The sequence below is a fragment of the Salmo salar genome, chromosome 27 (genome assembly GCF_965601325.2).
Source record: "Salmo salar chromosome 27, fSalSal1, whole genome shotgun sequence".
NCBI classification, from domain to species: domain Eukaryota; kingdom Metazoa; phylum Chordata; class Actinopteri; order Salmoniformes; family Salmonidae; genus Salmo; species Salmo salar.
Window position 1 is genome coordinate 26,525,555 of NC_138317.1, and position 14,446 is coordinate 26,540,000.

The 14,446-nt window shown below is 43.6% G+C and overlaps 1 protein-coding gene across 1 annotated transcript in view; it reads left to right on the plus strand.

Annotated features, from left to right (window-relative positions):
- susd5 (sushi domain containing 5) overlaps nucleotides 1-12,855 on the plus strand; it is a 34,014-nt gene extending 21,159 nt beyond the window's left edge. The window contains exon 5 of the mRNA XM_082970187.1: nucleotides 5,601-12,855. Within this exon, the coding sequence (XP_082826313.1) occupies nucleotides 5,601-7,921 (2,321 nt within the window). The 3' untranslated portion in view covers nucleotides 7,922-12,855. The remainder of the gene's footprint in view (nucleotides 1-5,600) is intronic.
- Nucleotides 12,856-14,446: the final 1,591 nt, after the last annotated feature.

Here is a 14,446-nt window from a genome sequence, read left to right on the forward strand (position 1 = left end):
GAGGATAATGGAAACTTAATAATTCACTCCTAAATGATCCAGTCTTTAACGAGAGCATCAAGAACTTGATCATAGACCCGTTTAATTCAAATGATTTAGAACCAAAACATTGAAGTAATTGTGAAATGTTTAAATTCAAAGTAAGATCTATCGCCATTACACGCAGTAAGGAACTAAAGAGGGAAAATGTTTGAAAGAAGTTGAGCTTGTGAATAAATTGAATGTACTTTTAGAAAAAGATACCCTTTCAACAGAGGAAGAAACAGACTTGAATACATCTGGAATAGAACTAGATCAAATGTACATTGATTTAGCTGAAGGGGCCTTTACTAGATCTAGAGAACAATGGGTTGAGGAGGGTGAGAAAAACACCAGCTATTGTTTTGCTCTTGAAAAAAGGAACTATAAGAGAAAATCTCTTTCTGCCTTAAATATTGACAACACCTTGTGTAAAGACCCAAATATCATCTCTAGCTTTGTATATTCTTTCAATGGAAAATCTGTATAAACCTAATTTTAATGGAATTGAATGTGAACATTTTGGGAAACATGTCCATGGTCATGTTCCAATTATTTCTGATGAGAGTTCAAGTCCATATGTGAAGATGAGTTTTCTACAGTAGAGATTAGAGATGCTCTTAAATCTATGAAGAAGGGCAAAGCATCTGGAACAGATGCTCTTTCTGTGGAATTTTATTTACACTTTTGGGAACATTTAGAGGGATCAGCATTCAACATGTTCCAAGAATGCCTAGCTAAGGGTGAGATGATTACTACCATGGAACAAGGTGTTATTTCCTTAATACCAAAACCTGATAAAGATCCCCTTTTCATAGATAATTGGAGACCTATTACATTATTAAATACAGATTATAAATGGATAACTTTAGCATATGCTAATAGACTTAAAATGGGACTAAACCACCTTATTAATGAAACCCAAACTGGTTTCATGAAAGGTTGACAATGTAGTTAAGTACCTACATGTTTTATTTCATTAAGAAGACCCATGTATTTACAATGAAAGATGTAATATGTTATTATTCAAATGAAAACAAACTACTGAATTCATTCTCTCTGGTAAATGTTATATACACCCCAAAAAATTATTTGAAATCTGTCCCCAAATGCAATATATTTTTACTTGAAATCCAATATTTAATAAAATCAATAACAAAAGAAAACACTGTATTCTTGTCACGCCCTGACCATAGAGAGCCTTTTTATTCTCTATTTTGGTTAGGTCGGGGTGTGACTAGGGTGGGTAATCTAGATTGTTTATTTCTATGTTGGCCTGGTATGGTCCCCAATCAGAGGCAGCAGTTTTTCGTTGTCTCTGATTGGGGATCATATTTAGGCAGCCATTTCCCCACTGTGTTTTGTGGGATCTTGTTTATGTGTAGTTGCCTGTGAGCACTTCATTTGTTTCACGTTTCGTTTGTTCTTTATTGTTTTTGTGCGTTTCATTCAATAAACATGTGGAACCCATATCATGCTGCGCTTTGGTCTGATCTCCTCATAATTACTATGTGTATTTAGCCCTCTGTTCCCTCCATGTCTGTGTGGGTTATTGTTTATTGTCAAGTTTGGCATGCTTCCGACTGTTTTGCGCCGGGTTTTGTTTTATACCCGTGCTTTGTGGCAGCCGGTACTTTGTACTTGGTTGTTGTACTTTGTGCTGCCTCACTCGTTATTTGGGCATTTGTTTTTGTGACGCGGTTGCCTTCTGTTCTAATAATTGCCTCAGTAAAGTGCTTTGTCCACTCATCTCTGCTCTCCTGCGCCTGACTTCCATGCACCAGCTACACCCACCGTTTTGACAACTCTATCATAAGTTTGTACATTTGTAACCCCTGACCTTATTTTATTTTAGGTACTTTAACTTTTGAAACTCAGTTCATATGTGGTGTTTTTCTTATTTTACTTTGTTGTTATTTTATGTTTCTTCACAGAAATATACATGTAGTGATGTCCTATGTTTTTTGTTATTGTATTGTAATTTGAAATGTAATAATAATAATATTAATAATACAAATTTAAAAAAGACAATAAATAATCTAAAAAATAAAAAAAATAAAAAAATAAACAGTCTTCACTTCAGTTCCATATTTTTCTATAATTATATTTTCATGTGAAGTGCAATACTTTTTGCTCAAGTCAACGCACTACATACAGTGAGGGAAAAAAGTATTTGATCCCTTGCTGATTTTGTACGTTTGCCCACTGACAAAGAAATTATCAGTCTATCATTTTGATAGGTTTATTTGAACAGTGAGAGACAGAATAACAACAAAAAAATCCAGAAAAACACATGTCAAAAATGTTATAAAATGATTTGCATTTTAATGAGGGAAATAAGTATTTGACCCCTCTGCAAAACATGACTTAGTACTTGGTGGCAAAACCCTTGTTGGCAATCACAGAGGTCAGACGTTTCTTGTAGTTGGCCACCAGGTTTGCACACATCTCAGGAGGGATTTTGTCCCACTCCTCTTTGCAGATCTTCTCCAAGTCATTAAGGTTTCCAGGCTGGCGTTTGGCAACTCGAACCTTCAGCTCCCTCCACAGATTTTCTATGGGATTAAGGTCTGGAGACTGGCTAGGCCACTCCAGGACCTTAATGTGCTTCTTCTTGAGCCACTCCTTTGTTGCCTTGGCTGTGTGTTTTGGGTCATTGTTATGCTGGAATACCTATCCACGACCCATTTTCAATGCCCTGGCTGAGGGAAGGAGGTTCTCATCCAAGATTTGACGGTACATGGCCCCGTCCATCGTCCCTTTGATGCGGTGAAGTTGTCCTGTCCCCTAAGCAGAAAAACACCCCCAAAGCATAATGTTTCCACCTCCATGTTTGATGGTGGGGATGGTGTTCTTGGGGTCATAGACAGCATTCCTCCTCCTCCAAACACTGTGAGTTGAGTTGATGCCAAAGAGCTCCATTTTGGTCTCATCTGACCACAACACATTCACCCAGTTGTCCTCTGAATCATTCAGATGTTCATTGGCAAACTTCAGACGGGCATGTATATGTGCTTTCTTGAGCAGGGGGACCTTGCGGGCGCTGCAGGATTTCAGTCCTTCACGGCGTGGTGTGTTACCAATTGTTTTCTTGGTGACTATGGTCCCAGCTGCCTTGAGATCATTGACAAGATCCTCCCGTGTAGTTCTAGGCTGATTCCTCACCGATCTCATGATCATTGCAACTCCACGAGGTGAGATCTTGCATGGAGCCCGGGCCGAGGGAGATTAACAGTTCTTTTGTGTTTCTTCCATTTGCGAATAATCGCACCAACTGTTGTCACCTTCTCACCAAGCTGCTTGGCGATGGTCTTGTAGCCCATTCCAGCCTTGTGTAGGTCTATAATCTTGTCCCTGACATCCTTGGAGAGCTCTTCGGTCTTAGCCATGGTGGAGAGTTTGGAATCTGATTGATTGATTGCTTCTGTGGACAGGTGTATTATACAGGTAACAAGGTGAGATTAGGAGCACTCCCTTTAACCTCTTACATCTAGACGTTCCGCTAGCGGAACACCTGCTCCAATATCCAATGATGGGCGTGGCGCGAAATACAAATTCCTCTAAAATCCGAAAACTTCAATTTTTCAAACATATGACTATTTTACAGCATTTTAAAGACAAGACTCTCGTTAATCTAACCACACTGTCCGATTTCAAAAAGGCTTTACAGCGAAAGCAAAACATTAGATTATGTCAGCAGAGTACCCAGCCAGAAATAATCAGACACCCATTTTTCAAGCTAGCATATAATGTCACAAAAACCCAGAAGACAGCTAAATGCAGCACTAACCTTTGATGATCTTCATCAGATGACACACCTAGGACATTATGTTATACAATACATGCATGTTTTGTTCAATCAAGTTCATATTTATATCAAAAAACAGCTTTTTACATTAGCATGTGACGTTCAGAACTAGCAAACTTCCGGGGAATTTACTAACAATTTACTAAATTACTCACGATAAACGTTCACAAAAAGCATAACAATTATTTTAAGAATTATAGATACAGAACTCCTCTATGCACTCGATATGTCCAATTTTAAAATAGCTTTTTGGTGAAAGCACATTTTGCAATATTCTAAGTACATAGCCCAGCCATCACGGGCTAGCTATTTAGACACCCGGCAAGTTTAGCCTTCACCAAAATCAGATTTACTATAAGAAAAATGTTATTACCTTTCCTGTTCTTCGTCAGAATGCACTCCCAGGACTTCTACTTCAATAACAAAAGTTGGTTTGGTCCCAAATAATCGATCGTTATATCCAAATAGCGGCGTTTTGTTCGTGCGTTCTAGACACTATCCGAAATGGTAAATCAGGGTCGTGCGCATGGCGTATTTCGTGACAAAAAAATTCAAAATATTCCATTACCGTACTTCGAAGCATGTCAACCGCTGTTTAAAATCAATTTTTATGCAATTTATCTCGTAAAAAAGCGATAATATTCCGACCGGGAATCTGCTTTTCGGTAAATAGAGGGAAAAACAGAAAGACGGGGGCGGCCAGTGCACGCGCCTAAGCCCTTTGTCCTCTGATAGACCACTTAGCAAAAGCGCTCGTGTGTTTCAGCCAGGGCTTTGAATTACGTCATTCAGCTTTTTCCCGGGCTCTGAGCGCCCATGGAAGCCGTAGGAAGTGTCATGTAAGAGCAGAGATCCTTTGTAATGGATAGAGATGACAAAGAAGGCCAAGAAATGGTCAGACAGGGTACTTCCTGTACAGAATCTTCTCAGGTTTTGGCCTGCCAAATGAGTTCTGTTATACTCACAGACACCATTCAAACAGTTTTAGAAACTTTGGAGTGTTTTCTATCCAAAGCTAATAATTATATGCATATTCTAGTTTCTGGGCAGGAGTAATAATCAGATTAAATCGGGTATGTTTTTTATCCAGCCGTGAAAATACTGCCCCCTAGCCATAACAGGTTAAGAGTGTGCTCCTAATCTCAGCTCTTTACCTGTATAAAAGACACCTGGGAGCCGGAAATCTTTTTGATTGAGAGGGGGTCAAATACTTATTTCCCTCATTAAAATGCAAATCAATTTATAACATTTTTGACATGCGTTTTTCTGGATTTTGTTGTTGTTATTCTGTCTCTCACTGTTCAAATTAACCTACCATTAAAATTATAGACTGATCATTTCTTTGTCAGTGGGAAACGTACAAAATCAGCAGGGGATCAAATACTTTTTTCCCTCACTGTACGGAATAGGGCACCATTTTAGATATGCCCTAGGCCTAGGGTCTGATTTATGCCTGTTACAAAACAGCATCCCAGTTGTGAGTGAGAGATATAAACGGGTGTCATGACACCTCTGTGATAGATGCCATCACTAGGCATGTGGAGTAGGAGAAGAGGGGGAGGAGGGAAGGAAGGGGGAGAGGAGAGGACCGGAAGACAGCTAGCTAGCCTTGACTAGGAGACAGAATGCCAAGTCCACGTTGACTACGAGTCTCTATACTGTGTGTGTACGCTGCATTCTGGGTATGTGTGTGCTTGTGGCTGATTCTGTGTTTTCTCCCCCCCCCCCCACCCTCTCTCTCTTTTTCTCACTTTTTCTCTCTCTGTATCTACAGACAAGACAGAGGCCCACATTGACTATGAAGATAAGTTCACTGATGACGATCACCACCTCTCCTACGACACCCCTACTGAGGAGGAGGACACAGAGGAGGAACCGGTAGAAGAGGAGGTGCAAGAGGAGACAGCAGATGTAAATGTGGAGGAGGACACAGGAGAAGAGGGGCACAGGGATCAGGAGCAGCAGGAGGCCAGCTTCAGCATGACGGGAGTAGAAGAGCAGGATGTGGAGGCGGGAGGAGAGGAGGAAGCACAGGGAGGAGAGGAGCTGTCTGCGGGAGAGGAGGAGCAGCAGGAGGAGGAGGTGGGGGAAGGACTGGTGACTGGAAGAGAGGACGAGGAACTGGAAGACTCGACAGACCATCCCGTCGACGAGGAGAAGCAGGAGGAGGAGGGGATGGGCATGACGGAGGCGACTGAGGCGCCCGTCTCCCTGCTTTCCCAGAAGCACCTGTTCTGGTTCCCCTCAGAGGCCTTCCAGGAGGCGGGACATGGGGAACCCACCCACCTGCCAGTCACACAGGACACACCCCCTGAGCGAGACAACCGTGTCAGGGCCTCCGGCACCGAATCAGAGGAGAGCAAGGAAGACAACAGCCAACCAGAGGAGACAAAGGATCATGACAGCCATGAGGGTCAATTCCAACAACCAATTGACCACAATGACCATGATGACCACGAAGATGATGTTGACCATGAACATATTGACCGTGAATATGATCATGACGATCAAACAGATCCTGACCACGATGAAAGTTCTGAACAAGTTTTTGATGGTGAAGACCATGTCGTTGAACACCTTGACCACGATGATCCTGACACCCATGATGGCCATGAACATGACAACCATGAAAGCTATGATAGTGAAGAGGCCCACCGTGAGGACCAAGGAGAACACAAGGAGGATGACCATGAGAAGGGGGGTCGGTATGATAACGGACACGACGAGCATTACAACATGGGTGAACACGAGGAGGATGACCGCATTCCCTATCACAGCCACGGTGAACATGAAGACCATGACCACGATGATGTAACGGATCACCATGACGATGATGATCATGACCACTCAGATCCTAGCGATCACCGCGATGACCATGAAGACCAGGACCATGTCCACGACCACGATCACCACCATGACCATGAAGACCAGGACCATGTCCATGACCATGATCACCACGATGACCATGAAGACCAGGACCATGTCCACGACCATGATCACCGCGATGACCATGAAGACCAGGACCATGACCATGACCATGATCACCACCATGACCATGAAGACCAGGACCATGTCCACGACCATGATCACCGCGATGACCATGAAGACCAGGACCATGACCATGATCACCGCGATGACCATGAAGACCAGGACCATGACCACGACCATGATCACCACGACGACCATGAAGATGGCCATGTCATTCCAATAGGAGGGACTACAACAGGCGAGCCTCAGAATGTAACCCAGGAGGTGGCGGAAGGAGAACCCACAGCCAGCACAGACGAGACCTGGTTGGACGGCTACCCTGTCAGTCAGGAGGAGACCGACACTGATAAAGTGGGAGGCGGCTCCACAGAGGAAGGGGTGGAGCCTGAGGTGCGAGAGGAGGAAGAGGAGGGTCTTGTGGTTGTTGGGGTGACGGACCGGCCCAATGAGGTGGAGATGAGTCGTCCCATCCCATTCACGGGCGTCCCCCAGGTCCCCCTGTCCCCCACGCAGGAGGCGGACCCTGTAGAGCAGGATCAGGACCAGGTGGGAGGACTCAGCCCTACAGCCTCACCCGACTCCCCCCTCTCCCCTGAGGCCACATCCTCAGATTCCTATTCAGCCGACTACACCACGCCTTCTCTGACATTGTCACTGGACGACGTCACCCCCAGAAACGCAGCCAGGCCTTCTCCCACAGACTCCTGGGAAACCACGGATCATGTGCACCCCTTCCTGGAGCACGTCCCCGCCCCCACGGTGTGGACTGATGATGTCATCAATGAGGAGGAACGTGTAGCTGAGCACAACCTGACTCGACACAGCGGGGAGAGGGAGGGGGAGGAAGGGGAGAGGGAAGGCAAGACAGGGGAGGCAGGGTGTACCGGAGGTGAGGAGGACTGCCCTCCTCCCCCTCCTCCCCCCTCCGGCAGGGGGCCCACGGTGGCGGCCATTGTCATTGCTGTGTGCACGGTTGCCCTGGCAGCCGCCGTCGGGGCGTGGTGTTACCGGCGGAAACAGCAGAAGAGCTCGATGTACGAGATGAATGGGAAGGGTCAGAGTCACAGCAGACATGGACAACAGATAGAGATGCAACAGAAGGTCTAAGAGAGAAAGAGAGAGACAGTGGGGCTGCAGAGAGAGTGGAGGGAGGCTTGAGGAGGGTGAGGTGATGTGGGTTAGGGTATTTGGGGGGGTGAGTTGAACAACCACACACTACACCTGCAGACACAGAAGAATGAGTTGACGGGTGAGGAAGGGGTTGAGGGGTGAGGGTATTTGAACGGTGAGGGTTGGGGCTGAGGAAGTGTTGAGGGTTGCTGGTTAGGGTCGGGTAGAGGGACGAGGGAACGAGATGAGTGGCTATGCTATGCTAATGCTAGCAGGTGTTTTCAACTCTGGTGACGAACGAGAAGGGACTCCTCCTCCAGAGCTCTGGGACATTGTGGTTCAGAATCATACCTGTTTATTACTGTTATTATTGTGTAATTACCATGTTGTTACTGTGTTATTACCATGTTATTACTGTCTTTGATGATATTTTGATTTCATTGTTCTTGTGTGAGACAATTGAACTGTGTTATGTTGTATTATTAGGGCTCTACGTTACTATGTAGTTGTGTAACATGGTGCATGATTGTAAGGATTCCTTGTTTCTCACCGTGACATCAGCATTTGAAATTGCTGTCAGAGTTGGCACCCTGATTTGAGTGGATGCATTCAGGGTCCTGTTCATTAAGCACCAAATGGAAAAAAATAGACTGAAACAGGGAAGGATTACCTGAACTTGTCCCATTAGAAACGCTAGTTTTCGTTTTCCATTACAAAACGTTTTTCCTACGGCGTGCCCTATTGAATACAACCAAGTAGGTGTTCCAACGTCCATACCTCCTCCTCTGACACTACCTAAAGACTTGGTTGAAGATAACCAAGGTTAAGACAAGAGGATCCTAATATCCCATAACTCTTTGCATAAATGTGGAAGATTGTTAAACTAAGGGACCAGCGATGCTAGTTATCAACGGCTCTGGTCCAGTAATGCTGCGTTTAGACGAGGGACGCAAAAACCGTTATACATGTCGGCATAGCGGGACAAGAAAGCAAAAGAGATGGTGACGGCAAAAACAACGGTATGAGTTTCTATGGTGATTTCAGTAAACAATCAGTGCAAATCAACATCCAGTCGAAAACAACGCTACGGCAGACAGCTAAAGTTTAACGATTTGCTCTCATTGAAAACAATCACACCGGTTTGCCATCAACCGTCTACCTTGTACCATTTAAACGCGGCATAAATCTGATTATTTCGTTTTCTGAACCTGGGTATCTTCAACCTAGCCTAAAGACAGGAAGTAAAAAAGAATAGAATAGACATTACAGATATAGTTTTAGAATTCAAACGAATAAACCATAGAATTAACAATTTTTGTATGTAAGGGAACGCTAAAGCCTTGTTCACACTGTAGGCCTTAATGCTGAAATCAGTTATGTTTTCACATCCGTTTTGGAATACTGACTATCGATCCGAACAGCAGTGGTGGAAAAAGTACCCAAATGTCATACTTAAGTAAAAGTAAAGATACCTTCATAGAAAATAACTTAAGTAAGAGGGAAAGTCACCCAGTAAAACACTACTTGAGTAAAACTCAAAAAGTATCAAAAGTAAAAGTATAAATAATTTCAAATTCCTATATTAAGCAAACCAGATGGCACCATTTTCTTAATATTTTTACATTTATGGATAGCGAGGGGCACGCTCCAGCAGTCAGACGTAATTTACACAACGAAGCATGTGTTTAGTGAGTCCTCCAGATCAGACGCAGTAGGATGACCAGGGATGTTCTCTGTTTAGTGAGTCCTCCAGATCAGACGCAGTAGGATGACCAGGGATGTTCTCTGTTTAGTGAGTCCTCCAGATCAGACGCAGTAGGATGACCAGGGATGTTCTCTGTTTAGTGAGTCCTCCAGATCAGACGCAGTAGGATGACCAGGGATGTTCTCTGTTTAGTGAGTCCTCCAGATCAGACGCAGTAGGATGACCAGGGATGTTCTCTTCATAAGTGTGTGAATTAGACAATTTTCCTGTCCTACTAAGCATTATAAATGTGATGAGTACTTTTGGGTGTCAGGGAAAATGTATGGAGTAAAAAGTACATCATTTTCTTTAAGAATGTAATGAAGTAAAAGTAAAAGTTGTCAGAGATTTAAAAAGTAAAGTACAGATACCCCAAAAAAGCTACTTAAGTAGTACTTTCAAGTATTTTTACTTAAGTACTTTACACCACTGCCAAACAGCAAGTTACAAGTGACCATATGGGATTTGTGTGTGTTCAGACAGCAGTCATTAGCTGACATGGCTACGCTAGTTGTCATAGTGATGACGGGTGTGTGTGCAGTGGTGTAGGCTGGTGGTGGTGGTGCTCGAGCTTCTTATCACTCAGAAGTTATGTAGCAAGCTATGGTGACAACAACGCCTGCCATGAACGTTTCCCAGTCTCTTTGAATGTTCAAAATCATAGTGATAAAACACTTTTAAAGCCTCAAAAGGAGTCATTTTTGTCTAGCCACAGCAGTCAACTAGCTAGATGGGTAGCTGTTTAGCTTTTGTAGCACATTCACTCATTTGTTTGTAAACAATTAAAGGGGGAAAAAAATATTTTTTACTTCATATTCATCTCCAGCACCACCACAACATCAACATATACGACAATGGCTCGTTTCTATGTTTTGTAGTAAAAAAGATAGTGGAAGATAAGTGTTTCCAATGACATCATCGGTGTGCATCATGTGATTTTAACCAATTATGGTTACAATGATGAGTAGGTATTGCCACACCGATGACGTCATTGGAAACACTTATTTTCCTCTATGGTTTTTTACTACTAAACATAGACATTTTCACATACAGTATGTTGACGTAGAGGTGGTGCTGGAGATGATGAATGTGAAGTTGTTCTTGTCAAACTGTCAGCAGAGTAGCTAGCAAGCAACAAGATATGCCAAATAACATTCTAAAAACTACTTGAGGGCAAATGAATCAGATCTGACTGTTCAGACACAAGTCGCATGGCGACAGATTTGTATCTGACTTCAAACCACCTACAAAGGTTGTTTGAAATGTGACTTGACTGCAGGAAAAATAACAGATTCAAATCGGATATGCAAAGTCACTTCAAACTGCCAATGTGAACAAGGCTTTAGATTGGCACCATATTATGGTGTGTATAAAATGTACATTTTTGTATGGATGGAAGTTTGTACATTTCTGAGGGTTAACAAGAGGTGAGATATATTATCAGACAGTCAGTGCAAGGTAGAGAGGAGAGAGGAGAGGAAAGTGGGGAGAGGGGAGTAGAGGGAAAGGGGGAGGGGGGAAGCAAACATATAGAGACTTGTCTAGATGGAGTGTGTGTGTCTGCTAAATGACTAAAATGTAAAACATTTGTGCACATATGTGCGTGTGAGTGTTGGTTTTGACAGAGACGGCTGGTGAGAGATTTAGAGTAGGAGTCCAGACTGCAGACTCAGTTCAGAGACAGAGACGGGGGGCTAGGGGCATAATCTGGTGTCTGTCTGTGTACGTGCATATTTGTGTGTGTGTGTATGTGTGTCTCACACCGGTGTGATCTGCTGGTCAGCGGTGTGACGTGTTTGAAGGTTTCCAGACTGCATTGGGAGACGCCGCCGAGTGATCAGAACATCAGACGAACTGACGCTACCATGACAACACAGGCAGACAGACAGTCAGACAGACAAAGACCTGCTACACACAGAATAGTTTTTTTCCCTCCATTTTGATCTCTATATTTGGGTCAATTAAAATAAATGTACTAAGTTAGTCAGAAACTTCTAAAATCTTTATCATTGCAGAGTTGAAATGGAGGATGTTGAGTGAACTAATATACAAGGGTATCTGCATACGTTAGCATGTGGCCTTGATTAATATGTTAACTTTTTTATTCATAAGAATAAATGTTTCAGATGAATAATAAATGTTTATAATGTAATAAATGTTTCAGATGACAAAGACAACAGAGATGGACTAATAACATATACAGTACATGGCTCCATTTTCCTCACACACAACAGCACAGCATTGTAAAACTCACTACTATATTTATTGGGCTACAGGTAGCCTAGCGGTTTGAGCGTTGGGCCAGAAACTGAAAGGTCACTAGTTTGAATCCTGAGCCGAAAAGGTGCAACATCTGTTGATGTGCCCTTGGGCAAGGCATTTAATCCAAATTGCTCCAGGGTTGGCTGTGACCCCACTCCGAGGGTGTCTCAGGGAGAGTTGGGATATGCAACAAAAAAACTATTTCTAATATATTTCTAATACACGTGTGAAATTATTATAAAAGTTTATATTGCAGTGTGATTTAGGATTTGTTGTAGCTTCTTTAACCATGTCCATGACAGAAAGAGACAATTGTTTGACTGGAGTTTAAATAAACTAACAGCACAAAACACATGTAGCATAATACATACATAATATAGCCATACCAACCCATCTATCAATGTAATGGGTCTTTTCATTGTTTGTGGGGAAAATGATGGCCATAGTGTTCTATAGTTGTAAAAAGTATCTGTAAACTATTCATTATTAAATGTCTTGTTTTTTGTAAACTGTGTTTTGAAGAGTGATGTTGGTGGTGGAGACAGAAGAGAGAAGATGGGGGTTATGTAACAAATGTTTTTTTTCTGTAATGAGGCTTTAAGTGCTGTTCTGTAAGTGTAAAATAGCCAAATACCACACTCTCTGTACCTTCATGACAGTATTTGAGTCAATGATTGATTGATTGATAAATTCAGTTCCTTACCCACACAGGTGCCCAGCCCATATGTTTTTGAAATATAATTATTATTGACAGAAACTGCTCAGATGTCCTCACAGGGTGAACTCTACTGCTTCCTGGTCTCTTTATGACATCATCTCTGTCTGGTCCATCCGTTTCTAGATATTGGTTCTATTGAACAACAGTGTTAGGATGAAGTGTGTTTGTGTGTGCTCTACTGGTCATAATAATAAACTCATAAATCTATCATTTTGTGACGCTAAGCGGTGTGTGTGTGTGCGGGCACTTTTCAAACATAATGGAAAAGAACGAGACAATATGTACATGGCTAGTTTTCCAACATAAAGACAATGATTTTCAAAATAGGTAATATCAACTCAGTCACTGTTGGCTGCCTCTTGACAATGAGAAGGTCACTTTCTTTCTCATCTTGATTTCATCTTGCGTGTGTGTGTGTGTGTGTGTGTGTGTGTATTTGTGCGTGCATATGTGGTTGACTAAGTAAGTATGAGTGTCTCTCACATCCAATGGTCTCTCTGTGACCTATGATCTACAACCTATGACTCCTCACAATCAGAATTGAACAGTGACCTGGTCTGAACTATGAACTCTGACCTCTCGCTGGCTGTCTGATGTCTGTACACCCACCACTTCCACGTCTGCAATGTTCCTTTAGAAACTGTTAGAGAAAGAGGCAGGAGGGCAGGAAAAGAGAGAGACAGGGAGGGACAGAGGAAAAGAGATGGAGAGAGGAGGATGAAGACAGAGAAAGAGAGGGGGATAATAGAGAGAGAGAATGTTCCCCAGTGGGTTTTTCTCACCACTGTGGGATAAATGGCACTGAGACTCCATGTTCAAACATGACTGTTTTCTCTGGCTGCTATCCTCTCCTTCGCTTAGCTCTCTCTCTCTGTCTCTCTCTCCTGCTTCCTCCACTCTCTCTCTTTCTCTCCCTTCCTCCACTCAGGTTTCTCTCTCCCTCTCCCTTCGATCTGCTTTGGCCCAGGCCCGATCCGGTTTCATCAAATGGACCCGCACCATCTCATCTCCCCCATCTGCCTCCCGTCCCCTCTCCCCTTCCCCTTCTCCCCTCCTGTCCAGTAGAAAGACCTCTATGGGACAGCTCTGTCAGGCTATATGTGTGCCATGACCCACCTTTGTTACAAATAATAAAATATTCAATTTAATGTACAGTAAAACAAACCATTGCAGGTTTTTGCTTCACAAGATCAGTGAGAAGGTGACAACTGGAGCAACAAGGAAAAATCTAAAATACATAGTTTGATCAAAACAATACAGATTATTAGAAATATTATTGGTGCTCAGACAACTCCTATTATGCTTCACAACTCCTATGATGCTCTGTTGCCTATGCATTACACTGCAGGAGCAGCAGTACTGGCACAGGGCTGAGTGTTGAGTTGAGGGCTGGGCACAAGGCTAGGCATTGGGTTGAGGGCTGAGGGCTGGGTTGAGGGCTGGGCACAAGGCTGGGCGTTGGGTTGAGGGCTGAGGGCTGGGCACAAGGCTGGGCGTTGGGTTGAGGGCTGAGGGCTGGGCACAAGGGTGGGTGTTGGATTGAGGGTTGATGGCTGGGCACAAGGCTGGGCGTTGGGTTGAGGGCTGGGCACAAGGCTGGGTGTTGGGTTGAGGGCTGAGGGCTGGGCACAAGGCTGGGTGTTGGGTTGAGGGCTGGGCACAAGGCTGGGTATTGGGTTGAGGGTTGAGGGCTGGGCACAAGGCTGGGTGTTGGGTTGAGGGCTGGGCGTTGGGTTGAGGGCTGGGCACAAGGCTGGGCGTTGGGTTGAGGGCTGGGCACAAGGCTGGGTGTTGGGTT